General features: G+C 54.4%; 8 protein-coding genes across 8 annotated transcripts; 3 read left to right on the top strand and 5 right to left on the bottom strand.

The window, feature by feature from the left end:
* Positions 1-1,380: 1,380 nt before the first annotated feature.
* KRS1 (lysyl-tRNA synthetase) lies at positions 1,381-3,471 on the top strand (the record flags this gene model as incomplete). The annotated part of the gene is made up of 5 exons (XM_065757715.1): positions 1,381-1,661; positions 1,730-1,776; positions 1,830-2,066; positions 2,122-3,405; positions 3,461-3,471. 5 exons carry the CDS (start codon positions 1,381-1,383, stop codon positions 3,469-3,471), a joined length of 1,860 nt encoding a protein of 619 aa, XP_065613632.1.
* Positions 3,472-3,867: 396 nt separating this feature from the next.
* COX15_2 (Cytochrome c oxidase assembly protein cox15) lies at positions 3,868-5,434 on the bottom strand (the record flags this gene model as incomplete). The annotated part of the gene is made up of 2 exons (XM_053190708.2): positions 3,868-4,963; positions 5,052-5,434. The coding sequence occupies 2 exons, from the start codon at positions 5,432-5,434 to the stop codon at positions 3,868-3,870; spliced, it is 1,479 nt and encodes a 492-aa protein (XP_053051626.2).
* Positions 5,435-6,001: 567 nt separating this feature from the next.
* N0V96_006433 (uncharacterized protein) lies at positions 6,002-9,026 on the top strand (the record flags this gene model as incomplete). The annotated part of the gene is made up of 3 exons (XM_053190709.2): positions 6,002-6,490; positions 6,559-8,685; positions 8,844-9,026. 3 exons carry the CDS (start codon positions 6,002-6,004, stop codon positions 9,024-9,026), a joined length of 2,799 nt encoding a protein of 932 aa, XP_053051627.2.
* A 615-nt stretch (positions 9,027-9,641) lies between these two features.
* On the bottom strand, positions 9,642-11,191 carry VCX1 (Vacuolar calcium ion transporter; the record flags this gene model as incomplete). The annotated part of the gene is made up of 3 exons (XM_053190710.2): positions 9,642-10,331; positions 10,390-10,838; positions 10,906-11,191. The coding sequence occupies 3 exons, from the start codon at positions 11,189-11,191 to the stop codon at positions 9,642-9,644; spliced, it is 1,425 nt and encodes a 474-aa protein (XP_053051628.1).
* A 5,924-nt stretch (positions 11,192-17,115) lies between these two features.
* On the bottom strand, positions 17,116-19,907 carry ACF2_2 (endo-1,3-beta glucanase; the record flags this gene model as incomplete). Its single annotated transcript, XM_065757714.1, has 5 exons — positions 17,116-17,667; positions 17,725-18,023; positions 18,075-18,219; positions 18,249-19,688; positions 19,902-19,907. The coding sequence occupies 5 exons, from the start codon at positions 19,905-19,907 to the stop codon at positions 17,116-17,118; spliced, it is 2,442 nt and encodes an 813-aa protein (XP_065613631.1).
* Positions 19,908-21,098: 1,191 nt separating this feature from the next.
* ACF2_1 (endo-1,3-beta glucanase) lies at positions 21,099-22,657 on the bottom strand (the record flags this gene model as incomplete). Its single annotated transcript, XM_053190712.2, has 3 exons — positions 21,099-21,170; positions 21,525-22,543; positions 22,609-22,657. The coding sequence occupies 3 exons, from the start codon at positions 22,655-22,657 to the stop codon at positions 21,099-21,101; spliced, it is 1,140 nt and encodes a 379-aa protein (XP_053051630.2).
* Positions 22,658-23,198: 541 nt separating this feature from the next.
* On the bottom strand, positions 23,199-24,181 carry N0V96_006429 (uncharacterized protein; the record flags this gene model as incomplete). Its single annotated transcript, XM_053190713.2, has 2 exons — positions 23,199-23,986; positions 24,046-24,181. 2 exons carry the CDS (start codon positions 24,179-24,181, stop codon positions 23,199-23,201), a joined length of 924 nt encoding a protein of 307 aa, XP_053051631.1.
* Positions 24,182-24,605: 424 nt separating this feature from the next.
* Positions 24,606-25,142, top strand: N0V96_006428 (uncharacterized protein; the record flags this gene model as incomplete). Its single annotated transcript, XM_053190714.1, has 1 exon — positions 24,606-25,142. One exon carries the CDS (start codon positions 24,606-24,608, stop codon positions 25,140-25,142), a length of 537 nt encoding a protein of 178 aa, XP_053051632.1.
* Between the last annotated feature and the right edge of the window lie 703 nt (positions 25,143-25,845).

Here is a 25,845-nt window from a genome sequence, read left to right as displayed (position 1 = left end):
ACGCAAGATCATACTGAGATTGGAAGCAGATGCCCGAGGTGAATAGAAAGCAAAAAGAAGGAAACCGCAGACCTGATCTGAGTTTTTGGGACTTTCCTGATCTTAAGTACGTAGTATGAAGGCGTTGGACAACGCGGGCAGATTCCATGAGCATCGTGATGGAAGGAGTAAGGCAGGTGACATTGTATTCCCAACCAACCGGGTTCCGCGCAGAACATTCTTTCACTGCGAACTCGTGTAATGCCATGGATTAGCATAACTTCATGTTATTCGAGGTAGCATTTATTTATCTGTAGTGAAATTACTAGAGAACGACATGCAATGCTTGGTTCTTTCATCAGGGCAATTCGTAGAGGTTGATTGACAAAGTCAGCCGTTGAATGCCATGCGTCCCTTGAGTAGAGTTCTTAGTTTTCTGTCTATCTCGTCGAGAAAATATAGCTTGGCTATTTTATGGTATAAAGGTCATGTATAATTAGGATTCAAACACATAGCTTGTTCGTGCAAAAGACCCGGCAGGTCCAGATCTCAACTCATATTCAGATGCTGGAAACCTCTCCCATCTTTCGCCAGACCCCGAGCAAGGTCGGCTTACAGAAAATCAGTTACCCTATCAGGCTTATATCATCTCGTTCTAGTAACAAATCATCAACGACCTCAGGTTTAGATGTTGCCCTTAGACTCGTTTCCCTGCAACTTGAGCCGGCCTGCTCGTTTGACCGACTCTGGCGTACAACAGTCACTGCGTTGTACACAAGATAAACCCGAAGAAATAGATAAGTCTATCAGTTCAGATTGGTTGCACCGTCGGTTTACGCTGTGATTTCCCGTAAAACCGTTGACCAAGAGGCATTGTGTCCAGCTGGCTAGGTCAAGCCGAGTGCCAGCGTATCGGTGTAAATAAGGCACTCTTTGCAAGAAACAGATCTACCTGCGATTCTCAGAATTTTTCGAAACACACAAATTACGCTCGACCATCTTTCCATAACCTGGATCTCAAATGGGACCGCTTTTGTGACATCGTGAACGCGGTTCAGGGGCTCAGGGGTAGCAGTGCGAAAATACAGTGCTGAGTTGATCGTGGCACAGCCCGCCTGGGCAGGGAAAGCACCCCTCCCCCCGCAGGTCGCTCTGCCCCTCCATCCAAGGCGGTGAGTCAGGGCAAATGAGTCAATGGCACTACCCCGCCGTAGCCAATGCACTGCTGCCCCTCGTCCCGGCATTAAATAATTTTGACTGGTAAAACTTCGATCGCGAGACGCAAGACAAATTTGGTGAGTCAACCTCCGTTCCCTGATTTAACGACGGGTATTCTCCCGCACACCCTCCCCCAGATTCTGTTTTCTGACAAATATCTTGTGGACACAGCAAACCGCAATCATGGCCGACTCAAGTGCTCCCGAACCCCCCACCGAGCAGGTCAAGGACCTCAAGGTCGAGGAGACCGCCAAGCTTCTCAAGGATGAGGTCACCGGCGAGATGGTCTCCAAGACGGAGCTGAAGAAGCGCCAGAAGGCTCGTGAAAGAGAGGCTGCTAAGGCTGCGAAGGCCGCCGCTGCCCCTCCCAAGCCTGCTGCTGCCAAGAAGGGCAACGCCGAGGCCGACGAGAAGAACCTGGACCCCAGCCAGTACTTTGAGAACCGATCTCGCGCCATCAACAAGTGCGTATTTCTCATGGAGGTGAAGAGGCGTGAGAAAGTGGTTGTATGGGCTTACAATATGATATCAGGCTGCGCGAGACCAAGTCTCCCAACCCTTACCCCCACAAGTTCCACAGTGAGATCTGCAGACACCATCATCCCTGGACCTTTATACTGATACCATTGCAGCCGACTACGACCTGCGCAACTTTGTCAAGGACTTTGGTCACCTCAAGTCCGGCGAACATGACAAGGAGAAGGTCGTCCGTGTGGGCGCTCGTATCTACAACAAGCGTGCCTCCGGCAACAAGCTCTTCTTCTACGATATCCGCGCTGAGGGCGTCAAGGTCCAGGTTATGGCCCAGGCGCAAGAGGTTGCAGAGGGAAGCCCGTCATTCGAGGACCAGCACGTCCACCTTCGCCGAGGCAAGCATTGAGTTTCCTGACTGGATGGGGAGCATGAAATACTGACCGCGCATAGGTGACATTGTTGGTATCATTGGATACCCCGGCCGTACTGCACCCAAGTCCAAGATCGAGAAGGGCGAGGAGGGCGAGCTCTCCATCTTCGCGACCGAGTTCATTCTCCTTACTCCCTGCCTGCACACCCTCCCCGACGAGTACTACGGCTTCAAGGACCATGAGGAGCGCCACCGCAAGCGTTACCTGGATCTCATCATGAACGACAAGAGCCGCCAGATTCTCATCGCAAGATCCAAGATGGTCACTTATATCAGACGTTTCTTCGACGACAGGGACTTCATCGAGGTCGAGACGCCTATGATGGGTCCCATCGCTGGAGGTGCCACCGCCGCCCCCTTCAAGACCCACCACAACGACCTCGACATGCAAATGTTCATGAGAATTGCCCCTGAGCTCTACCTCAAGGAGCTCGTTGTCGGTGGCCTCCACCGTGTCTACGAGCTTGGCCGTCAATTCAGAAACGAGGGCATCGACTTGACGCACAACCCCGAGTTCACCACCTGCGAGTTCTACCAAGCCTTTGCCGACGTCTACGACATTATGGACCTGACCGAAGAGCTCGTGAGCGGCCTCGTCAAGCACGTCACTGGCGGCTACAAGACCAAGTTCCACACCCAGCACGGTGAGGTCTACGAGGTCAACTGGGAGAAGCCCTGGAAGCGCTTCGAGATGATTCCTGAGCTCGAGAAGGCCACGGGCGAGAAGTTCCCCCCGGCCGATCAGCTGCACACTCCTGAGACCAACGAGTTCCTCCAGAAGGTCCTCAAGAAGATGAACCTCGAGTGCTCACCGCCCCTGACCAACGCCCGCATGATCGACAAGCTTGTTGGCGAGTACATTGAGGAGCAGTGCGTCAACCCCTCCTTCATCTTCGGTCACCCGCAAGTCATGAGCCCTCTCGCCAAGTACCACCGCGACATTCCCGGTCTGTGCGAGCGCTTCGAGGCCTTTGTGTGCAAGAAGGAGATCGTCAACGCCTACACCGAGTTGAACGATCCCTTTGACCAGAGATTGCGCTTCGAGGAGCAGGCCCGCCAGAAGGACCAGGGTGACGACGAGGCCCAGCTCATTGACGAGAACTTCTGCATGTCTCTTGAGTACGGTCTGCCGCCTACCGGTGGCTGGGGCATGGGTATCGACAGAATGGTCATGTTCTTGACCGACAACTACAGCATCCGTGAGGTGCTCGCCTTCCCCTTCATGAAGGAGGAGAAGCAGGGTGAGAAGAAGGCCTCCGCGGCTGAGGTTGTCGGAGTCAAGCCTGTCCCCGAGGAGGGAATTGGTAAGCCTTGATTATTTCCCGCTGCAACGAGAATTGGACTAACAAATCATCATAGCCCACAAATAGAGAGTTTTCGAAAAGACTGGAATCGGATGTCAAGACGAATCGCCCTGTATGATTGTCTACAAGTGACGCACGCGGAGAAAGAAAGAAAAAGAGAAAGTGTACGCCCCCAGTGATATCCGGCAGACGTTCCATAGTCTAGAGTTGAGCTTCTATTAAAAAAAAAATGAACAAAAGGTTTTGAATGGGATAGGCTTGAGATACATAATGACCACCTCAAAGGGCTGGCCGTGTCCATCCGTTGTTGCTACAGTGTTATACATATCTACTTGCTTTTGTGTGTATCATACGTGCCATAATGCCAAAAATGCTATCGCTGCCATAATGCAGTCAAACCAAATAATGTGAACTGTAACTTTGTAGGGAGTAAGTCTCAAGCCATTGGAAATGGACTCGGGCCTAGGATCGCCTGCTGTGGTTGATAGCCTTCGCGTTGGCTTTCATCCGCTTCTGGATCATGGCCAGGGTGGACTTTGGCACGCGCAGACGGTGTCCGAGGACCAAGGCGCCAGAGAGCAGCGCCAAGGCGCCGGCCTGGTGCGCCGCTGCCAAGGGTACGGGGACGATGTAAATGAGGGTGCTGATGCCGAGGGCGGCCTGCATGAGGACGAGGTGGACAGTACCAAGGACGCCCTTCTTTACGTTCGCCGGGAGGGCAGCGGCGACGCGGCCGGTACGGGAGTAGGCGAAGAGGGAGAGGATGGAGCAGAGGGTGGTCATGGCGAGGATGCGGTGGTCGAGCTGGACGGTGCTGGGGTTCTCGAGCATATTGCGCCACCAGAGGTCGGAGCCGTCCTCCTTGCGGGAGTAGAACTTGTCCCAGAGCTCGCCCGAGGGCGGGGTCAGGCCGAGGCCCATGTAGGGGAACTCGTTGTAGATGAGGCCTGCGTCGAGGCCGGCGACGAGGGCGCCGGACATGGCGGTGGTGAAGACGAGGGCGACGAGGGCGAAGGAGAGGCGGCGGAAGGTCTTGATGGCCGGGTTCCGGAGGGCAGCGAGTGCCTTGTTGGCGGCGACGGGGTCGGCGAGCAGGCGGCGGGTGCGGAAGACGGTGAGGGCGGAGAGGAGCATCCACGAGTAGCAGACGAAGGCCGTGGCAAGGTGGGCGGTCAGGCGGTACTGGGAGACGCGCGGGTGGGAACCGGGTGCGAAAAGGTCGTCCTTGAGGCCGGATTTCACCATCCACCAGCCGATGAAGCCCTGGAAGGCGATGAGGCAGGAGATGCCGCAGAGGTTGACGGCCATCTTAGGGGTGACGCGGCGACGGGCGATGAAGTAGAGGGTGGGCAGGACAAAGGACATTCCGATGAAGCGACCCCAGAGGCGGTGGGACCACTCCATAAAGTAAATCTTTTTGAACTCGGCCAGGTCCATGTGCGGGTTGAGGAGCTTGAATTCGGGGGAGGCGCGGTACTTTTCGAACTCGGATTCCCAGTCTTCCTGGTTCATCGGGGGCATGGAGCCGGTTACAGGACGCCATTCGGTGATGCTCAAGCTGCATTGGAAAGGGGATTAGCTGCTGTATTCTTAAGGGGTAGTGGTCGAAGAAAAGGGGAGCGAGGGAGGGAGGGGAGGTTCCTTACCCAGATTCAGTCAGTCGTGTGAGGCCACCCCAGACGACGATGCCAAAGACGCTCACGGCGCTGCCGACGAGCCAGTATCCGACAGACTTGGAGTTCGTCTCAGGCCACGCACTCTTCTTGGTGGCCTTCGTGGCATTGGCCACAGCCTGCGCTGCGATCGAGGAGGAGGGCTTGTCTGCGATGACAGCGTTGCTGCTAAAGCTGAGCGGCGCCTTGGTCTGGTTAAAACTCCGGGTCTGCTGTTGGGATCGTACGATGGTGTCGAGGACGCGAGACGGGGACGAGCGCCATTGCGGCTGCTGGCGCTGACATTGGCGGCACACGAAGAGCGAGGGAGATGCCCTCACGGCGAGCCTTCGCAGGCCTGGTGCGAACGACGCCATACTGGTGGTGGGTGGTGGGTGGTGTTGGTGGTGTTCCCAGAGCGCACTTGGAGGTGGAGGAGCGAACGTTGTAGGTATAAATGAATCATAGAGTAAATTATTTTGGAAATCCAGGGCAGCCGAGTGGTCGGACTTCCCTGGCTGGTCAGTTCCGGGTCCCTTCGGCTTGATCAGTGTGGAAAGTGGGCCCACTCGTTCGATCGCGCAAAGGTCCCCTGGACTCTGGAGTCGGCCTGGACGGTCAGTGGACGTCGGTAGGCAGCGGCGCGGAACAGAAAACTGGGGACCACTGGAATCCGACACTTCGAGGTTCGAGCAGGGGTCCGGGCCCCCAAATGTGTGCCCCGCTGTAAATTTCTGGTTCACCGCCTTGCGCCCACCATGGCAGAATTTGAAAAAGTTGCCCATGCTCATTGCTCTGGGGAACTATGAACTGTGTGTGTCTGTGTGTGCTGCAATCCGAGCTGAGGCGGGACAAGGCCGACGACTTTTCACCTTTTTTGTTCTGCGTCACTTCTTTCGCAACCCACGTCAATTTCTATTTTTCGTACATTTCACTCACACAAGATGCCTCCCGGAAGGCAATCTCACGGGCGGCAAGCCCACGGCCGACCGCTGCTCTCTAGCAAGCCGGCGGCAAAGACCTTCCGCAAGTCGAAGAACAAGGCGCAAGTGAAGGCCCTCGACGCTTTCACCACCGCTTCTGAGCTATACGCGCCCAAGGAGAAGCGTACCCCGCGCTTCCGCGAGATTGAAGCCGCACCGGAAGCCAGGAAAAAGCGCCGCGCCGCCGACGACGATGACGACGAAGATGGAGAGGACGACGAAGACGAGGATGACGACCAGCCCAGGCGGAAGAAGGCGAAGCCCTCTGCTGGCGGTGCAGGTGGTGACTCCGACGAGTATCAAAGCGACAGCGACGGAAACGAGTGGCACTACGGCGTCAACGAGGACGAGGATTCGGAGCTGGACAGCGACGAGGCGTTTGGCGATAGCGATCACGAGGATTTCCAGGGCTACGCATTCAGCGGTAGCAAGGGCAAGAAGAAGAACCAGGTGGGTGGCGAACGAAGCATTTTAATATGCCCACGAGAGAGCTTCCACAGCTGACTGAGATTACGCAGGACGACTCCGAAGAGGAAGACTCCGAAGATGACGACGAGTCCCTCGGCGAGGACGCGATAGACCTGGCCCAAGCCCTCGACGAGTACGAGTCCGACGAGTCCATGGCCGACCAAGACGGCCAAGACGACTCGGACGCCTCAGACTCCGAGGCCGAGAGCCCGCCCTCCTCGGACGAGGACGAAGACGACCAGGAAGCGGACCCCTCCAAGCTCGGCGATCTCCAAAAGTTCATCGCCGGCTTTGGCGGTGACGACGAAGACAAAGATGCCGCGCCCACAAAGCAGAAGCAAAAGATCAGCTTCAAGGACCTCGGCCTCTCCGGCGTCAAGGACGCGCAGATGCGGAAATCCGTCAAGCTTATGGCCAAGGAGGAAAAAGAAGCATCCCGCCCCGGCGCGGGCAAGAAGCTCGAGGTGCCCCTGTACAAGCGCCAGCAGGACCGCCTCACGCGCGCGGCGGCCTACGAGAAGACGAGCGAGACGATTGGCCGGTGGCAGGAGACGGTGAAGCAAAACCGCCGCGCCGACCACCTCGTCTTCCCGCTGCCGCAGAACGCCGCCGACGAGGGGCTCGACAACCGCGAGCTGCAGGCCATCACGGCCAAGAACTCGACGGGCAACGAGCTCGAGCAGACGATCCTCAACATCATGCAGGCGTCCGGCCTGGCGATGAACAAGCAGGAGGAGAACGCGCGCGCGAAAGCCGAGAGGGAGGAAGGGATGTCGAAAGAGGAGCTGCAGGACATGATTCACCAGCGTCGGCGCGAGAGGGAGCTCGCCTCGCGCGAGACGAAGCGCGCGGCACGCATCAAGAAGATCAAGTCGAAGGCGTACCACCGCGTTCACCGCAAGGAGAAGGAGCGCGAGGCGGCGAAGCTCAAGGAGGCCATGGCCGAGAACGGCGACGTCGAGATCGACTCCGAAGCCGAGCGGGATGCCCAGGACCGCGCGAGGGTGCTGGAGCGCGTCGGCGCGAGACACAGAGACTCCAAGTGGGCCAAGCTGGGGTCGTCTAACAAGCGCGCTGTCTGGGACGACGAGTATCGCGCCGGTCTGCACGATATGGCGCGCCGCGAGGAGGAGCTGAGACGGCGCAAGGAGGGCCGGACGGGTGGTTCTGATGAGGAGGAGGAGGAGGAGGAAGAGGACAGCGACAGCGAGGACGGATTCGAAGACGACGAGGAGGGCACCGGCCGCCGCAGCGGGAAGGAGAACAGGAGACTGCTGAAGCAGCTCGAGAGCATCGACAACGAAGAGGACGACGGCCCCAAGTCCGACCTGATGAAGATGAAGTTTATGCAAAAGGCCGAGGCGCAGCAGAAGAAGGCAAACGACGAGCTCATTGCGCAGATCCGTCGGGACCTGGACTCGGGCGGCAGCGATGACGAGGAGGACGACGAGGTCACGGAGGTGGGACGCAAGAAGTACGGTAGCGCCGCGCAGCCCGCCATCTCGGCCCCGGCGCTGTCGAGGAAGCAGAAGAAGGCTGCTGCCGCCGCCGCCCGGGGTGACGATGTCGAGATGGAGGATGAAGACGAGGACGGCGCGCGCGTCAACACGGGTTACTCCCTCACGGCCGAGCCCTCGACAACAGGCTCTGCCTGGTCCTCTGGCCCGCGCAAGAAATCCACCAAAACGGGCGGCAAATCCAGCGGCGCGCGCGTAGAGGACCTAGACAACTCCCTCGCCATCACAGCCTCCTCCTCCTCCTCCTCCTCAAAGCCCAAATCAAAGTCAAAAGCAAACAAAAAGACAACATCATCATCATCACCAGCAGCAGCAGCAGCAGCCGACACCTCCTCCTCCGAAGACTCCGACTCCGACTCCCCGGACTCCCACCTGCCCCTCGCCATCCGCGACATCTCCCAAATGGATAAAGCCTTCGCGGGCGGCGACGTCGTCGTCGATTTCGCGCGCGAAAAGGAAGCCATCCAGACCGCAGACGACGACAAGATTGTCGACAACACGCTCCCCGGTTGGGGCGGCTGGGTCGGCGACGGCGTGAGCGCGCGCGAGAAGAAGCGCCAGCAGGGCCGGTTCGTGACCAAAGTTGAGGGCGTCAAGAAGGCGAACCGCAAGGATGCCAAATTGGAGAGGGTTATCATCAGCGAGAAGCGCGTTAAGAAGGTATGCTCCCCCTTTCTCTTTTCCCCCCTCTTTCACACTGTTTTTTCTGGTTTTCTGGCATCTTTCTCCTTTCAAAATTTCCCTACACGATACCACATCTTTTCTTTGTAAAGCACCATGAATATAAAAAAAAAAGTCAATACTAACATCCCATATAGAACGACAAGTACCTCGCGACACAGCTCCCTCACCAGTTCGAGTCCAAGGAGCAATACGAGCGCTCGATCCGTCTGCCCATGGGTCCGGAATGGGTCACCAAGGAATCTCACCAGGCGGCGGTCAAGCCGCGCGTGCTCAAGAAGCAGGGCATCATTGCCCCCATGTCCAGACCGACAATGTAAAGAGAGGTTTTTGTTGGGACTAGAAAAGCAGAGGGGATGGACATTGGGTGTTGGAGACATTTCTTTTCTTATTACATGTTACTACCCCAGATAGATCACGTCATGGCACTCTCTCCATCTCCAAGGCCATAGTTCAAGGCGTCAAGGGCAAATACAAAAAGTGCAATTCTTGGTTCTTCAGACGATAATGGTATATTCTCTCTCTTAATCGGGACAATGACTAGCGATTACGGACCTTGCGAACCAATGATTTTTTCTTTCTTTCTCTGTTCCTTTGCTCCATTCAATTTTCTCCGTTTTTGCGGAGAGACCTTAAACCTTGGCCTCACAAACGAAAAAGCCACACCAAGGGAATATAATACAGTTCGGACTACGTACACAAGGGAAATGCGCACCGGGGGCGCATCATCCCCAAAGATAGATTGTTCAGTCACTCGGTGTCTGTGGCCTCGATGTGACTGTTGGGTATCGCCCCGTATTGGACACAGCGCCAAGACGCCTACTCGAATGTAGTGGTAGGCTCAGTTTCTTTGCTGACGTAGACAAGGCAGCCGGGAGGCAACGCCTTGCAAATTGCTTTTTCGTAACTTCTGGCATTTCCAGCGCTAAGTTACCTCAACCCTGAACAACGGACAGCACCCGGTCGATAGCGTCGCTGGGGCTGACATAGAAGGCCAAAGCGATAATGATGTATAGGCCAAGCAACATGGCACCCTCCAAGTAGTTGGACTTGCCGTCCTGGACAGTGTACGTAACGACCAGCACAGAGAATGCGAAGGCGACAGTCTCAAAAGTCTCAAAGTGAAGAGTCATGGGCTTGTCGAGAACAGCCCATCCGAGGATGACCAAAAACGGGGTAACGAGAAGGGCGATCTGGATGCTAGAGCCAATGGCAACACCCATGGCAAGGTCCATCTTGTTGCGAATAGCCACAACAACGGCCGTGACGTGCTCTGCCGCGTTACCGACGATGGGGATGAGAATAAGACCAATAAAGTTCTTGCTGATGTGGGCGGTTTCGACAATGGGATCGATACTTTCGACGAGGTAATCGGCGCAGATGGCGACCAAGACAGTGGTAACGACGAGAACGACGGCCGCCGCAATCGGGCCCATGATCGGCTCCTCAACCTCCTCCTCGTGGTGGTGCTGAGTCTCGGCATCGAAGAGGTTGGGGTGAGTGCGCAGCTGGAACCAGAGGTACAAGACATAGAGCAACAGCAAAATGATGGCGGTACCGCGGGAGAGGACCAAGATGCTGTGCTCCTTCTCGGCGCTTTCGGCCTTGTCGAGAACCGAATAGAGCTACGAGACATTGTCAGTCATGAAGCGTGGGGTTTCATACCCTATCGGGAGTGCTTACCGTGGCGGGGATGACCAGCGAAGCTGATGACAGCGTCATCAGCGAGCAGGTGGTCTGCGCCGTAGCAGAAGCGAAGCTCTGTTCCATGCCCTGGCCAGTGACTCTGTCGCGCATGTTGACGATTCCGCCAAAGAAGAAGCACATTCCCATGACAAGCAGCAGGTTGGACAGAATGGAGCCCAGCATAGATGATTGGACAACCTCGATTTGGCCCTCCTTCAAGGCGACAATGCTGACAATCAGCTCAACGGCGTTTCCAAAGGTAGCATTGAGCAGACCTCCGAGGGCCTCGCCCAGCTTCATGGAAATTTGCTCAGTCGCAAAGGACAGAACAGCGGCGAGGGGGATAATGGCGAAGAAGTTAATGGTGAAGACGGCGACTGGGCTCCAGTGCAACTTTCCTGCCACAATGCCAATAGGCACCATGACAAGCAGGAAGTTGACATAGTCTGATAGAGAACGGTTTGTTAGCACACGGCGGCGCATAGTCTCGCTATGTCGTTTGACTGAACTTACTGCTGAGGAGCGACACCTTGGTGACATGCCAGGCGTGCGAAGAGTATCTTACGGCGGCATTGGGGCTGTCGGTGCCGGGTGTCTGTGTCGAGTTGAAGAGGAACTTCAGGGTCTTGTTGCCGCCATCGCCGTTGACAATGTGGCTATCGTGGGTACCCGAGTGGTTGCCATTTGAAAGAAGAGGCGAGTTCTCGTTCACGTCGCCTTCGCGGCCGTTAGGCTTGTTGGCTGTACCCCAGGAGCGGACCTGTCCGCGGAAATGTTGGTTGGCTGAATCGTCGGACATGGCGCCGTCATAATTAGCCGGAGCCCAGACCAGTATGAAGAAGAAGAATTTCCTGTCGCGCGGCTCGTGGATGTGACAGATGGGAAGGCGGATCGGATTTTGGGGGTAAGGCGTCCGGCGAGTAATAGAAAAAGGCGAGAATGGAAAAAGGAAGAGACAAGGGAGTGACGATCCGCGCGCGGGATAAGGCGACCTGATAATTTGTGCGCCCGAATGCTAAAGGTGTGGTGGAAGAATGGAAGAAGAGTAGCGGGTGGTGGGTGGTTGCGATGCCAGAGTGTGGCTTGGAGGAGGGAAAGATGGTGAATGACTTTCACCCCGTGGTAGAAACGACTTAGCGCGCCAAGGTGAAGGTGTCCAGGGGAGGGATGCAGCTTCTCTACCTAAGAACCTAGGACATGGGGCGGAAAGAAAGTCCAACGGGGCTTGCTGGGGCTACACTAAGGTAATGTCGCAGCGAAAGAGTGGGAAAGTGGAATAAATGCGGTAAGGTAGGTTTGCACGTTTGGTAGACGCAGGTAAACCATGAGGTAAAGTAGGTGCGAATGGAGGGAGGTACAAGGCGGGTTCAAGGCAGAATAATACGAACATGGGAGGTAAACGGAGATATTGTGCTCAGAGAGGTATCAGGGTAGGTAAAGGTCGGGTGGTAAAAGTGCGAATAAAACAAAGGTATATTCGTAGATCAAGCAGGGAGCAAGAAGGAGAATTGCAATGTACTTACACACCATGATGTCGCCTATGAGTGACTTGATGAGTTGTTTGGCCCTTTTTTTCTCTCTTCCCTACCTTGTTGTTATCACGGCCGGCAGTCCCAAGCTGCAGACAAAGCTTTTGCGCGTGGGTATTTCCGATAATGATAGTCGCAATGGACCGGATGAGATTTCTGCTCGAGGCCCTGTGCCTGCGCCGCCCGACGGCAAAGAGAGTGGGGTAAAGTAAGGTAGGTAGCGGACGGTTCAGTGACGGCTTGATCCAATGGATGCGAGGCAATGGCAAGCAGTGTTGGGCGCCAAGTCCAAAGTACAGAGGAATCTATGTGGACGGTGTATCGACCGGAGGTGGTCCAAGTGGATTGGGTCCTTGGGTCCTTGGGATTGAACGTGCGAGTGAGCGTGACGATGCGATGGATGCTGCTGCAGCACGACTGCAGGAGACACTTGAGGCAGAGCGACGCGACTCGATGACGGGCTACGGGGAATAGGGAGGAGGGTGTTGCTATGTCTTGACCGTTGAGAAAGAGATGGTGTGGAAGGGCAAGGCCAATTGGTAGCCTCTGCGGTGATGCAAAAAAAAGGTGAGGCGGGCTTGGTATCGGGTGAATCTGTGTCTGGTTGATAGTGATTGATAGTGCTTGTAATTTTGTTGCCAGAAAAGTAGCAACGGCAGCAATATGTTGTCCAAAGCCGTGTTCCAAGAAGTTCAGGCGATGGCAAATGAGTCTTGGCTGGGGAGAAGGGTTGAACAAGAAACGAACACAGCCCCCTTTTCCTGTCAGGCTACTATGGAGAACGTGGGACGGATGCCGTGGTACCCAAAGAAAAGAGAAACAGGACGGGACGAAACAGACGCTCCGAGTCTCTGCTGCGAAAGTGGTGGTGCTGGGTGTGATTGTGGTGCCCGAGAGGGAGTGACGGGAAAGAGGAATGACACTTTTGGATGCATGGGCGGCCTCCCGGATACATGCAAGGACGAACGGTGTTAGTGCAAGGTACATGCAAAAAGGTACATATCCAAACCAACATTTTGCATACTGCGTACGGAGTAGGTGGTGTATCAACCCATCGAAACCCATTGAAATCCACTCAACGACGTCGATATACGGATACACTACCTGACACTAGCACTGTTCAGCTTGTCAATGGCTGCTGAATCCAGCTTTACCAGCATTCAAGACTCTTGTTGATTACCCCGGTATGACAGCATTGTACGGATCTACTTCACTAAAACACCGCCGGAAGGAGAAGCTTTGAGTGACCATGGGCCTTTTTTGCAGTGAAAACCACCTTACTAGGAGACAGAAAGGCCCTCCCAAAACGTCATACAATGGCCTAGCCAGTAGCGAACAGGTTTCAGTCTTTGCAAAGTCAAGGGGTGAGGTTGGGGTGATGTTGGCGGCACCCAATGGGAAGCTTGCTGTGGTGCCAAGCGTGGCTGTGTTGTCTGGCGTTGCTTCTCATCTTTCTCCGCTGTTTCCTGTTCGGCGCCCGCCCACTTACCCTCTTGAGTAGTGAGCTAAGGAGCTTTCCCTGGATCCCTCCCTCTCCTGAGTTGCTCCTGCGGCCTGGCCTGTCTGCCCAATGTCACTTGTGAACTCACTCTTTCCCACCCACATTTCCGCCAGTAGGAGCGCCTTCCAATTCCCCAAGTACCTACCTTAAGATATACCTACCTTACCTCACGAAGGTTCCGAGGGATACGTACCTGCTGTCCATCCATCACGCCCGCTAACGATAGCTCCCATGCTCTCCGCCGTCATCGTCTGCTGTCAACTTTCCATTCCCTCGTCATCAGGAACACAATCCACTGACTACACGGCTCCTCGCATCGAAAAGAACAGAGCCCATCGTTATCGATGCATTCATTGAACAACCCCTATCAAAACGCAAACACCACCATTGCCCGTTAGTCGCCCACACTCATCTTGTTCGAACCCAATGCTGCGTGCCCGCCTCGCATTGCCTCAGCAACCCTTCCAAACCTTCGAGTCAAAAATGATCAAGCTCAGTCTTGGCTTGACACTGCCTTTCCACAATTCAGCGTCTCGGCACGAAGCCGTCCCACTCTCAGGGAATTCGTCTTGACTTTCGGCTCAGGGGACCGGACGATATGCGACAAACAGCTCGAGCTCCAGCCCACATTGACCATGGCACTCGCTTCCCAATACCACACTCGCACTACTGTATCCGTAGCAGAGCTCCAGTTGCTGGCCCGTTTTCGCCGCCCTCGACTTTGTCCCAAACTTCAAACGGGGCCCCAAGTCCTGTACTCGTCTGAGAATTGTTGCTTCGATTCAACCCTCAGAGTTATTTCGGTCACAATACTGAGAGCATCCACACAACATCGGGCTCAGATAGGGCGCCCAGTGTTCCATCTTACACCCAAAACGACAACGACGGCGGCAAACAAGCTCCAGAGTCTACTCTCTGGCCAAATGCTGTTTTCGGTTGCCCTGCGAAACGCCTTGCCTTGGCTTGCTGGGGGTGGCGGGGGTCCGCCCTGTCCATTCGCTTTCGGAGTCCCCTGCACCGATCTACGGACCCCCCAATCCATCGTCGCTGAATGCCATTTCGAACCTTGACCGGACATGGGGCCTACTTGCGTCAGGAATTCCCTTCCACTGGACCCTTATCGCCATGTTTCGTTATCGATTAACTTCGTTGCCATTCTCTGTGATTTTCACCGTCACCAAAGCCTCGTTGCCAAGCATCGTCAGTCTTGGCCTTTTACTCAGCCGAAAGGATTCATGTGCTCATTGCCACACACACACAGCCTTGCGATCTAACGGTCCGACTCATGGTCTTGGAGCTTGGCATATCTGCTTTGCAGTAATATTCACTTCGTCTAGAGCACTGCTCTACATTAGCCTTTCCGACATTACTTCCCCAACTCTGAATTGCGGGGACGGGCACGGAGGCTGGCCTGTCGCCGATTGATATTACTTCTCAGCCGAATCCCGAGTCATCCTTCACCCCATGCTTCATGCGCGCGCTTTAACGCGAAATTCGTGCGCTGGCACCTTCACAGCCACCACCATCCATTTGACAGACACAGCAAACCCCGCTGACTGCGACCACGTTCTCTGATACGGTGATGTCAAAGCATTTCTTCTGTCTGTTGCGTAGGGTGCTTCGTAAGAGGCACGTGGCCTTGAGGGCTTGGTCAGCCGACTAACGTAGCGAGGAGAAGCAGCAGCAGCTTTTCGCAACATCGAGGACTTGTTGGCATCGTTGGTGCTTTTATGGGTGACCATGATTTCGGTTCTGAGATTTTCATACCTACCAACAACGATGATCAAGCTTGGCAAATCCGGGCAGACAACACAACTGTACCTCAGTACTCATGCTTCTAAGCTGACTGCATCCACAGACTGTGGCAGAGCAGCGAGGTCGCTGTGCCCTCATGACTACATCCGCCTAAATGCGGACCTGGTAAACAGCATGACGGTTACGCGAATACCTTGCTATTCGAATTTCGTCTTATATCCTCGCCCTAACACGGGATGTCATCTCTGGTGCACTGTCAGTCAATGCCCTACCGAGCTGAAAAGCATCGTACCTGAGCCCGCTGTGCCGACTTCCGAGTAGTATCGGATCACGCATCAGCTAGTCAGAGACTTGGCAAGAACAATCATCAACGAGAACTCACATCCACTGCGGCTTGTAATCGCTGGCTCTTCTTCGGTTTGCATCGTCAAGGCAGTCTACCTGATATGGCTCTTGATACGGTAAGCTGCCTGCTTCTCTGACACGACACAGCAACATTGCAAGTCAAGTTCATGGCTAAACGGGACGTCGAAATTTCATTTTACACTCAATGCCAAGAACCATTTTCGAATTTCGACCATTGGCCCGAATGTTTAGGCTCGAATCCCTAATATACTGAAGTAAGCACAGTGCTAACAGTTAGTGCGTACAAGTCGCTGTACGGTGTTCGGATATCAGGTATGGGGCAGCAGACACCGGCATCTCGACACCACCTTTGCAACTTCAAGATCCGATACAGATCTGGTTGATCAAGTCAACCATTTCTTTACACAAGAGACCGTTGACCAAGACTGTGTCCGCCTGCAGCCTGATTCTACCCAGCAGTTGCAATAAGCATTGTGGCGACCAAAAAGCTTAGCCTTCCGGCCCCCAATCTTCTCTTCCCGTTCATTCGCACTTCGTACCCCTCGCTGCCCCCCCAAGAGCTAGAGAAGCCGGGGGCCCGTGTTACGTGGATGGGTGACGCGTCATCCGGGCCCTGCCAAAGAGAAACCCATCCGCCCCCCTGGGATTTCTTGTCAATCTGCTGCTTGCTGCTCTCCCGCTCTATCAATGATGGAGGGGTGGATCATAAATGCATGTGCCGTGTTTTCCTGTTGCTTGCACGCCCTGAGCTCGTTGCTTGAGCTACCTTACCTTAGGTGCTAACCTGTCTCGCCTCCTGCATGTGAGATACTGATTGGTGTTGTGTGTGGCCGCACACGAGGCTCGGCTGATTTATGCCGCTGCGAAATGCGGACCCTGCATTCTTTAGCTGGTTTTGTCCAACAGTTCTTTTGGATACCGGATGTATTGCATATTTCATCTGTTCACCTATTATGTACATGATTCAACGGGCCCGGTTGGTCGCCGTGTCTTGGCGGGCTCATTTCGTCTGAATTATTACCACGGTCGCTTATAATACCAGCCAGATCATTATGATCAGAAGACAGATGAACGGCTGAAGACTTGAGATGAGAGAGGGAGAGGCTTGGCATCTTATTCACTTGGCGGGCACTGTTTTCTTCATATTTGGTTTACGAATACTCAAAGGCTGAAAGGCAATTGCAAAAATTTCCATTCTCCGTCATAAAATGATACAATTCTAGGTTCTGTTTGAGTAGGGCGTGCGTGTGTGTCGTAGGGAATTTCGTGTCGTGTTTCGTCATTGAGGCATTACATTTGTTTTGTTGTTCCCATCTCTTCATTTCATGCTCGTTGCTCGTTGTTATCTCGTCGTTCATTACTTCATCCACGCGCAATAAGGAAAAGGGCAAAAAAAGTTGAGAGAAAACCGAATTCGAATGGTGCCGCCCTTCTTAATCTTCATGTCGTTCGTTTCGTCCACCAGTCATGTGAGTGTTGAATTAGGACTGGTGTGTTTCCATGTAGGGTGTGACGTTGGAAAACGTGTCAGACATTGCCCATCACTGTAGGATTGTGTGTTAGTATCTGCTCTTATTTGAACAAGGCTGAGAGATCTGATCGAGACTTACACGCTGCATACGTCAAGTACCACGTCAAACTCGCGCCGCCGTCGATCCAGCTAGGATCAAAGTTGGAGCTGTTGAAAAAGTTCCACGCCGTCTTACCGTCAATCGTCGCAAGGTTTCCATAGATGATACCCCTCCAGCCGCCCGCGATAGTATCGACGCGTCCGTTGCTAAAGTACACGTCCCACTCTTCCTTGACGAAGGCCGGCGTGCGGACAAACGGCGAGGGCGCGAGGAGGGGAATCATATGGATACCCTGGATGAACTCGATATTAGCGCCAAAGTAGGTCGTGTGGTCAATCTTGTTCTCAAAGAGGATGCCGGCCACCTTGTTGCCGATAAACTGGGGTGGCTGCACGGCGTTGTCGCTCTTGTAGAGGTAGTAGTCCTGGAGGGCGCGGGCGATGATGGAGAGCTGGAGGTTGCTTCGCGACGAGAGCATACTGTCGCCCGAAGCGTCACCCCACATCTTGAGGGCGTAGGCGTGCATCATGTCTTCGGAGCTTGATTCTTGGTCCTGTTGTCCGTAATGTTAGCTTGTGTGCTTCAGACCTTGGCCGAAAGTAAAACTCACCTTTCCATCGTACGAGGCGTACAGACCATGAGCCCAGCTGTGGCCATGGTACCAGTCGAAAGCACGCCACGTAGGGAAATAGGTATCTTGGGTACTAGGGTTGGCCACGTCTCGCACCAGAGCATTCACATAGTCCTTGTTCGCACTCAGCCAGCTCGGGTCCAGATGAGCAATGGCTGCGGCTGCAAGAATATGATAGCCATAGTGGAAATGATGGTCATTGTACTGCGTGTTGCCAAAGTCGGCGCCGTCGTTGCCCGTGACGTAGGTTGCCGAAGACACGACACCTCCCCAAGCGCCTGGGTCTGGTTAGCGACATGTATATATCCCCTCAAGTAACCACAACTCACTCTCATATACCAACGGGTACTTTTGTTTGTTAGTAGCAAACGTTGCAAACGCCGCCTTGAGCCTGTTCAGGCCTGATTGCGCCAATGCCGGGTCGCCCAAAATGTCATTGATCACAATAATCAGTATGGCAAACTTAGCCAGGGCCTAGTTGCGAGTCAGTTGAGATAGTTCACAGGCATCTGAAGAAGACTTGCCTTTCCGCTGAAGTACATGGAGTCCAGATCAGACTGAGCCATCATGTCCTGGGATACCTCCTGGGCTGCTATCCCGCGGATCACAACTTTGGCATTGTCAGACAGCGTGGTGAGACTACCCTTGTCAGGGCTCCAAGGAGCGAAACCCATGCTAACAGGCAAGTTCGATTCTTGCATCGTCCACTGGTCAGCCAAGACTGCAGTCGCAATCCCCTTGGCAGGAGTCATGAGTTGAACTGGTTGAACGCCATTTCTCGTCGTAGAATCAAATGAGGAGACATGATGCGGCAGCGCGTACATGACCAGCTTGCCGTCGGGATGACCATCCTTGGCAAACTTGAACGTATATGAGCCCGTGGTGCCGCTCACTGAACCAGACAGCGCGACTGTCGTGGGATAAACACCGGCCGCCTGGTCAAGCAAAGCCTCTCCGTTTCCGGGATCCTTGGCGACTTGAATGATTCCGTAGAACGGCTGCGTCGATTGGGCCAGACCGTTGTTGACAACCTGCAGGTTGAGCTGCGATCCGGTGGTTGCATAGGCGTACAACCGCCAGATCTTGCCGTCTTCGAGCTGGAAAGTGTACTTGGCAACGCCGGCCTTGGGGTCCTGTGTCACCCGCGTAACCGTTCTGAAGAAGACTCCGGTGCGGATCACGGGGGTGGCGCCGGCATACTGGGCTGTGATGAAGGGCATTCCTTGGACGAGAGGGAAAGAAACCGCTGGCACAGCTTGGGCATTCGGCTTCAGGTGAATTGTCGCAGAGAATGCCGTGACGCTGTCGATTCCCACTGCGGTGTCCGACCCGAGCTCCTGAGCGCTGATTACAATTGATTGAATACCTACCGGGTTGATGAAATAAGACGCAGCTCCAGAGTCCGCCTTAGTCGGGCCAAAGACTCGCTGACTCGCTTCGATGTGGGAAATAGTCATGCCGTAGCTGGCAGCGGCCCCTCGTCCTGCCCCCCATGCTATGCCGTAAGGATAGGTGTACGTCGGCGCCGTCTGGTCTCCCAGGAAGAAGTTGGAGTAAAACTTGTTGGTCTGAAGCGGCGAGCTCGAGGTGATGCCCTTTCTCGGAACCGGATGGTCACTCCGGGCAGAGATGGTGCCTGGAGGTGCCCCGGTGCCAATGGGCTCAGAAAAGATGTCTCCGGAAGGCATTGGTGCAGATGGAAGTGGTGCAACTGAAGTAGCAGGCGCCGCTGTGTCGATGAGAGATGAGGGCGTCGGAATAGGGTTTGACATAAGAGGGCAAGACGTAACCTTGCCCGATGCTGTAAGACCAGTTGCAACGTATCCAGAAGTTTGAGGCGCTGTGTTGGTCAGAGATGGCAAAATCACTACTGTTCCGCTGGCTTCGGCGCTGGTGACGACGTTGGCAACCTGGGAGTTATCCAATACTGGTGCCGATGTTTGCTGTGATCCTTTTGTGGCCCTAACTGTTACGGTTACGTTCGCCGTCTCTGTTAGGCAAGCTATGTCACGACTATCAAGGAGTAAAGCCCGGACGTTCAATTGGCCAAAAGATACCGAATCTGGGTGAGTATCGTGAAGGCGAACGTGTTGCTGGTGAAATAGGGCGAGTGCGTTCTCGCAGAGGAGGACCTGCATCAAAGTTAGCCTGAGGACCCCCATTTTCATATGAAAGCCCGCCATTGCGGGGGAGGCAATGATCTTATCGTGTTGGTATGAGGGTGTAGAGGATGTTCAAGCCTGTTTCTGGCTTCTGGGGTTATGTTAGGTAGCGCGTGGCAGGGAGAGAAGTTCCTCAATTCTGCATGAGGTAGTATGGGAGCGGTGCTCCAACTTCATATAAACAGGTGCCATGGTGAAAGCCGCCACACATCAACAATGGACAGTCCTCGGTGAACCGATAGTGGTAAACCCATGAGTGGATTTGCCGCAGTCCAGAACGTTAAGATTTGCAGGGTTACCGCGCAACGTATGGGCGAAGAATGTGAAGGGAATGTACGGGTTCCAGAAACAATGGATAGGTCTCACCTCGTTAGGAATGCAGAGCGGCTTGCCGGGGAACTCGGTCTAGGTAGAGAGCAATGAGAGCCGCGTGATGAGATAGAATAAGATACTAGGCACTGAGGGATCGCGATCGGTCAAGACAGGTAGGCGTCGGTGGTGGCCGTGTCTTGATGGCAGCAGAGGTTTCTGAGTCTTTGGCCAAGAGCTGATGAAGCGACGATGATGTTGTGGCTGGCAACAGCGGCACTGGCAATGGTCTGAGGACTGCGTTAGGTGACAAGACGCGATGCAGCCGCAAAAAGACCAGCAAGTAAGATAAAGGTAAGGTAGGTATGTGTACTGGTTCAACTAGGCGGTCTTAGGTCTATTCTGGCAAGCGCAATTGGAGAGAGATGTTGCGATGGGAAGTTTCGACTCATGAGGTTAAGTATGCACGATTAATGCAGCACCCAAACGAAACGACCCTCTTTGGCTGACGCGTGCCTGCCCTTGGCGTGGAGACTCTTCGGCATCCAAGCTGCCGCTCGACAGTCCGAAGAGGGAGGGGACAATCAGCCAATATTGGCAAAAAACGACCGGCGCAATTGACAGAGCAACAGGTCACTTGGGCTCGAATACGATGGTATGCATGTATAATTGAGACCCGTTGGGTTGGGAGAATGTCTTCTAGCTCCAGGGACCAAAGTCATGGAGGGGCATCTCGTCGTCCCTCCCTTTCCCTTTAGCGAGGCACTCGGGCCAGTGACGTAAGAGCAGTGGCATCGCTGACTTTCGAGCAGCTGGATCGAGGTGGTAATTGCAACTACAGGCCATTGTTGCGAGAGCAGATGTTGAGGTTGGTGACTGTGGTCAGAAGATGCCGTATGCTGACGCGTTGGAGACAAGAGGTTGCTTCTTCTCGGTGTAACCAGCTCCTTCAGCCTGTCACTAGGCAATATGATCTTGGGGGGATCCTTGGCGTCATCTTGGCGAATGTCAGTGACCACACTTGGCTTGCTGCTGTGAACCAGAACATGTGCAGGTGAATTGTACAATTCGATGAGGGTAGTGCCGGGCGAGAGATGGTATCGGAAGTGTAGTCTGCATCATATAGGTCATGAAGAGCAACAGTAATCAATTGAAATCTCAGAGCCAATCGCGGGTATCGAAAGCAAGTCTACTCCCAAGCGCCCCAAGCGCCTATAATGAACCGTATATCAGAAACCAAGAGAATGTTGCTTCCCTTGCACACTGTCATCTTTTCTTCTCCAGGCTATTAGCCCCAGACCTGCCCACCTTGTAAACACGATACTGATCTTCCACGGCAGCAGCAGCAATGGTGTCAATAGTCGTAGCATCAGACCTTATGACCGGCCGACTGTCTCCTCCTTTCTTGATCTTGTAGGCTGTATAACGGTCTTCCGTGTCTGGAGTCGGGGCGGGGATCCGCTGTGGCTGCTGTTCTTGGGTTGAGTGACCCCTTTTCAGACTGTAGGCACGATATCGGTCCTCCATGACCGGCGCAGCCATAGCCTCAGTTGGAACCGCTGTGACGACTTGGTTAGCACGCGCAATCGGGCGTGAACCGTCTCCTTTCTTCAACTTGTAGGCACGGTATCGATCCTCCACGACAGGTGCAGCCGCAACCGTAGCAGCAGTCGGAATCGACGCGACGACTTGGCTAGCCTGTGTCATCGGTCGCGATCCATCTGCCTTCTTCAACTTATAGGCACGGTACCGATTCTCCTGCGCTGCAGCAGCCTCAGCAGCCTCAGTCTTGCGTCGCATCTCCTCTTCCTCCTTCTTCCTCTCCGCCCGCCTCCTCTCCCTCTTGCGCTTCCTCTCCTCGCTCTCGGCATCCCTCATCCCTTCCTTCTTGCACTTCCGAATCTGCCTCTCACTAAGCACCCAGGGCGGCTGAAGCACCTCGTTCCGGAACCGCGTGCGCTTCTCCCACAGCGCCACCTCTCCCTCCGTGGACCGGAGGATCTTGACCTTCTCAATCCTGATCTGCATCTCCTCGCGGAACCTCGCTAGCCCTCCCTTGATATCGATGACGGTGCCGACATCTACATCGACGCAGTCCGCTGGAGGCTGCGGCTGCGGCCGTTTGGTGAACCATCCGTTGGCTTCGAGGTTGGTAGCAATTTTGTCGGACGGCGGTGTCTTTGTCGCGACTGTGCATTCGATGCAGGCCCCGCTGCTGTCGTCAACCGTGTAGATGCGTCGGCCCGGGAAGTCGTCCACAGCTACGACAATGCCGACGATGCGTGCCCATTTGATAGGTAGGTTCTTGTAGAAATAAAAGTTTTGAACTGCAGGATGCATCAATCGTCAGCCTGTGAGCCACGAATACTGCGCATGTTGGCCGCAATTTTACCTTCATATTCAGGCACAGTTTTCAGGGCGTGGACGTCGGCTGCCTGCATGAGGCACCATGTGTTGAAGGTTGGGGAGAGTTGCAGGCAGTACTGCGGATAGAGGCCGCCTATTGATACATCGCTCGTCATGGCATTGTTGGTTGAGGATCACTTAGACATCCTCAACCCAGATTCGACCGTAAAATGTCGTGATAGTCAGCTGCAGGTCACCTCGGATGGGGGCTCCGAAAAGCGCGTCGCGTTAGAACATGTATGTGATAGTGGAAGATTCCGTTCTTGGGGGAAATGTAAACTTTCCTGGTTGACCTGGGGATGTTTTAGCGACTACAGTGCTGAGTGCCCCGCATTGTGGCGCTAGTCTTCAAGGGCCTGTACCATGAGGGACACCCAACTTGTGCGTCCGTCAGAGTAAAGCAGCCATCACCCAAAAAGTTTGGAGTCATTGGAAAAGATCATGAAGACATGAGAAAAGTCTTTTCTCGAGTTCGACAAATATTACTTTCATTCATCCGATTGAATCCCATACCAAGATTCTGTATCCTTGCCGATTTACCCCAATCCTTAGACGCCGATCCAGAAATTCCATGTTTTACCGCTTCGATCTTCTTCCCGCTTTGGCAGGTTTGCTTTCATCCGCCTTTGGCTTCTTCAGCCGTGCAGCTGCAGCCTGGAATGCCTCTTCTGACGGCTCTTCTTCCTCCACGACTCTCTTCTTGCCCTTTTTAGGCTGGCTGGTGGCTCCATACTTGGCAGCGAGATCGTCCAGAAACCCGGCGCGTTTCTGCTGGTTGCCCTTTATGAGCGCGGCCAGGTCGGCCTCTCCGCTATCCTTGCCCTTCTTCTTCCCCTTGCCCTTTTTGTCGCCAAAGAGTTTATCGTGGACTCCAAGCTCTTTGGCGTACTCCTCGGCCTCGTTCGCCTCGCCCTTTGCTGCCTTGACGCGAGCCGCTTTTGACAGCTTACTCTCCTTCGTGTATCGCTTATATGCCTGGACATCTTCGCTGGCAATGGCCTCGTCGATGATCTGGCGGAACCTTTCGTCGTCCTCGAGCACGTCGCTCAGCATGACCGATTCGTAGACCCCATCCATGTCGCCCTTGGAGTTTTCATAAGCAATTAAGACGTCGTCCTTCTCCTCGTCGGAGCCCTTATACTTCTTGGCAAACTTTTCAATGGCTTCTGCAGAGATTGCATCTTGGAATTGCTCGCGGTAGTAGTCGGACCAGTTGAAGCCCTCGGAGTCGATTATAGACTCGGACGTAGAGCCGGTTGTGTCATATCGCTTGCGTCGTGCCGGGTCAGAGAGAATGGCGTATGCGAAAGCAATGGCCTGGAACTTTTCCTTCGCCTCATCTCTTTGGTCGTCGGAGACCTTGTCTGCGCGAAAAGTAATGTTAATCATGCCCCACGGCGACGGTGAGCTGTCTCCCTCTTACCTGGGTGGTTCTTGAGTGCTGCTTTTCGATATGCCGATTTGACCTGGTCCGGTGTAGCTTCGCGTTCGAGTCCCAGAATCTCATAGGGATCGATTTCAGGGGGGCTATCGTCAACGAGCTCGTCTGGAGATGACATTTTGAAGGCTGTGGGAACGTGAATGTTCGGTTGGTGATAGACAGAAAGCTCACTCAGAGCTCGGCGACGCGCTCGAGCAGGTAGAGACGCGCCTGCTAAAGTGGTGGGGCGCATCCAGCGTTCAACCTAAGGACCGGGTCGTCTAATGGGCCGTGCGTCAAAGGAAGTCGGCGAACCGGGGCTTGCGGCACCGATGCGCTGAGCTGAGGCAAGAGCTTCACTCCCTGCCCCTCTGCCCCTCCCTCAATGACTGGCTCACTGTTGAAAGCTACTTTTTGTAATTGATCAATCTCATGTTAGAGTCCAGTCCAGCTCAACTCGTCTTGCAGTATAAAAACATCTCAGAGCACTCGGGAAATTCCCACATTCTCACTTATCGCACCGCACTCGAAGTAGCCCAGTCAACTTGTCGTATATATTGGAAATGGCATCAGAGGTCGAGGGCATTCAACCAGCACCGATAGCGCCAGGCGATCACGCGGGGTACCTCCAATATGCGCTCTCGCTGGCGAAACAGTCACCACCAAAGCCAACAAATTACAGAGTCGGAGCGGCACTCGTCAACCCCGCCAGCAACACAGTCGTCTCGACGGGCTACACCTTGGAGCTGCCCGGTAACACGCACGCCGAGCAGTGCTGCTTCATGAAGCTGGCCCAACAGCACGACGTCACCGAGGAGGAGCTGGGCTCCGTCATCAAGACGCCGCTGGTGCTCTACACGACCATGGAACCGTGCTCGACTAGGCTCAGTGGGAACTTGCCATGTACCAAGAGGATTCTCCAGCTGCGGTCTTTTATCAAGACCGTCTACGTTGGTGTTCAGGAGCCGGAAAAGTTCGTCAAGGATAACACCGGACGGAGCGCACTCGAGAGGGCAGGTGTCGATTTCGTGCACATCAAGGGCCTCGAAGGCGATATTCTCAAGGTGGCTACAGCAGGCCACGTCAAGCCCGCCCAATAGCGATGGGTTGAGATCAATGATGATTTGGTTGCGTGTTTGCTTGATGCTTCCATGTCGCCGGTGGGCTGCCGCCAATGCTGGCGTATGCGGCGGTCCGCTGTCATGCAAGGGTGCGCAATGTGGGATGACGACAGACAGTCCAACGGCCAATCTGCCTTTCATAAGTTGCTTCCAATCGCGTTTACAACAAGGGCGTTTACGGTGTTGATAGGAAAACAGGGAGAGGGCATTATTACAAAATCCAAAGGCTTTGACCTGACCCTCCAAGCTGCATACTCTACCTTGTGTGTAACGCTTCACGATTTCGCTCACTGAGCTCGATCTCTTGAGTTGTTAATAATTGTAGTTGTTGGGCACCTACTCATCTAGCTTCAAACATGACTTGATATACGCAGTCAATGAGCAGCCCTGGATCTCCAACGCAGCTAACTGGGCCCGGTCATCGCTGCAAGTTCCCTTCTCAGCCGTTCCCACCCCGGATGCCGGACTGCAATGATGCCCTCCTTCGATAGCGATGATATAGTGGCTTGGAAATTGTGAGCTTGAGTTGGAAAGCTGCCAGAAAGAAAACGCCTTGTCGATTTGATAGCAACTGGCATAAGGTTTCCGCCGGAAGCAAGGCAAGTGGCATAAGAGAGCGAAAGACTGGATGACATGAACAATCAGCAGCCACATCTCGGCCTTCCCGGTGTTTCTGGTCCGG

Source organism: Colletotrichum fioriniae, assembly GCF_027942845.1.
Source record: "Colletotrichum fioriniae strain IMI 355084 chromosome Unknown scaffold_7, whole genome shotgun sequence".
Classification (NCBI taxonomy): domain Eukaryota; kingdom Fungi; phylum Ascomycota; class Sordariomycetes; order Glomerellales; family Glomerellaceae; genus Colletotrichum; species Colletotrichum fioriniae.
The sequence above is the reverse complement of the archived record's forward strand: the minus strand, read 5'-3'. Positions and strand labels throughout refer to the sequence as shown.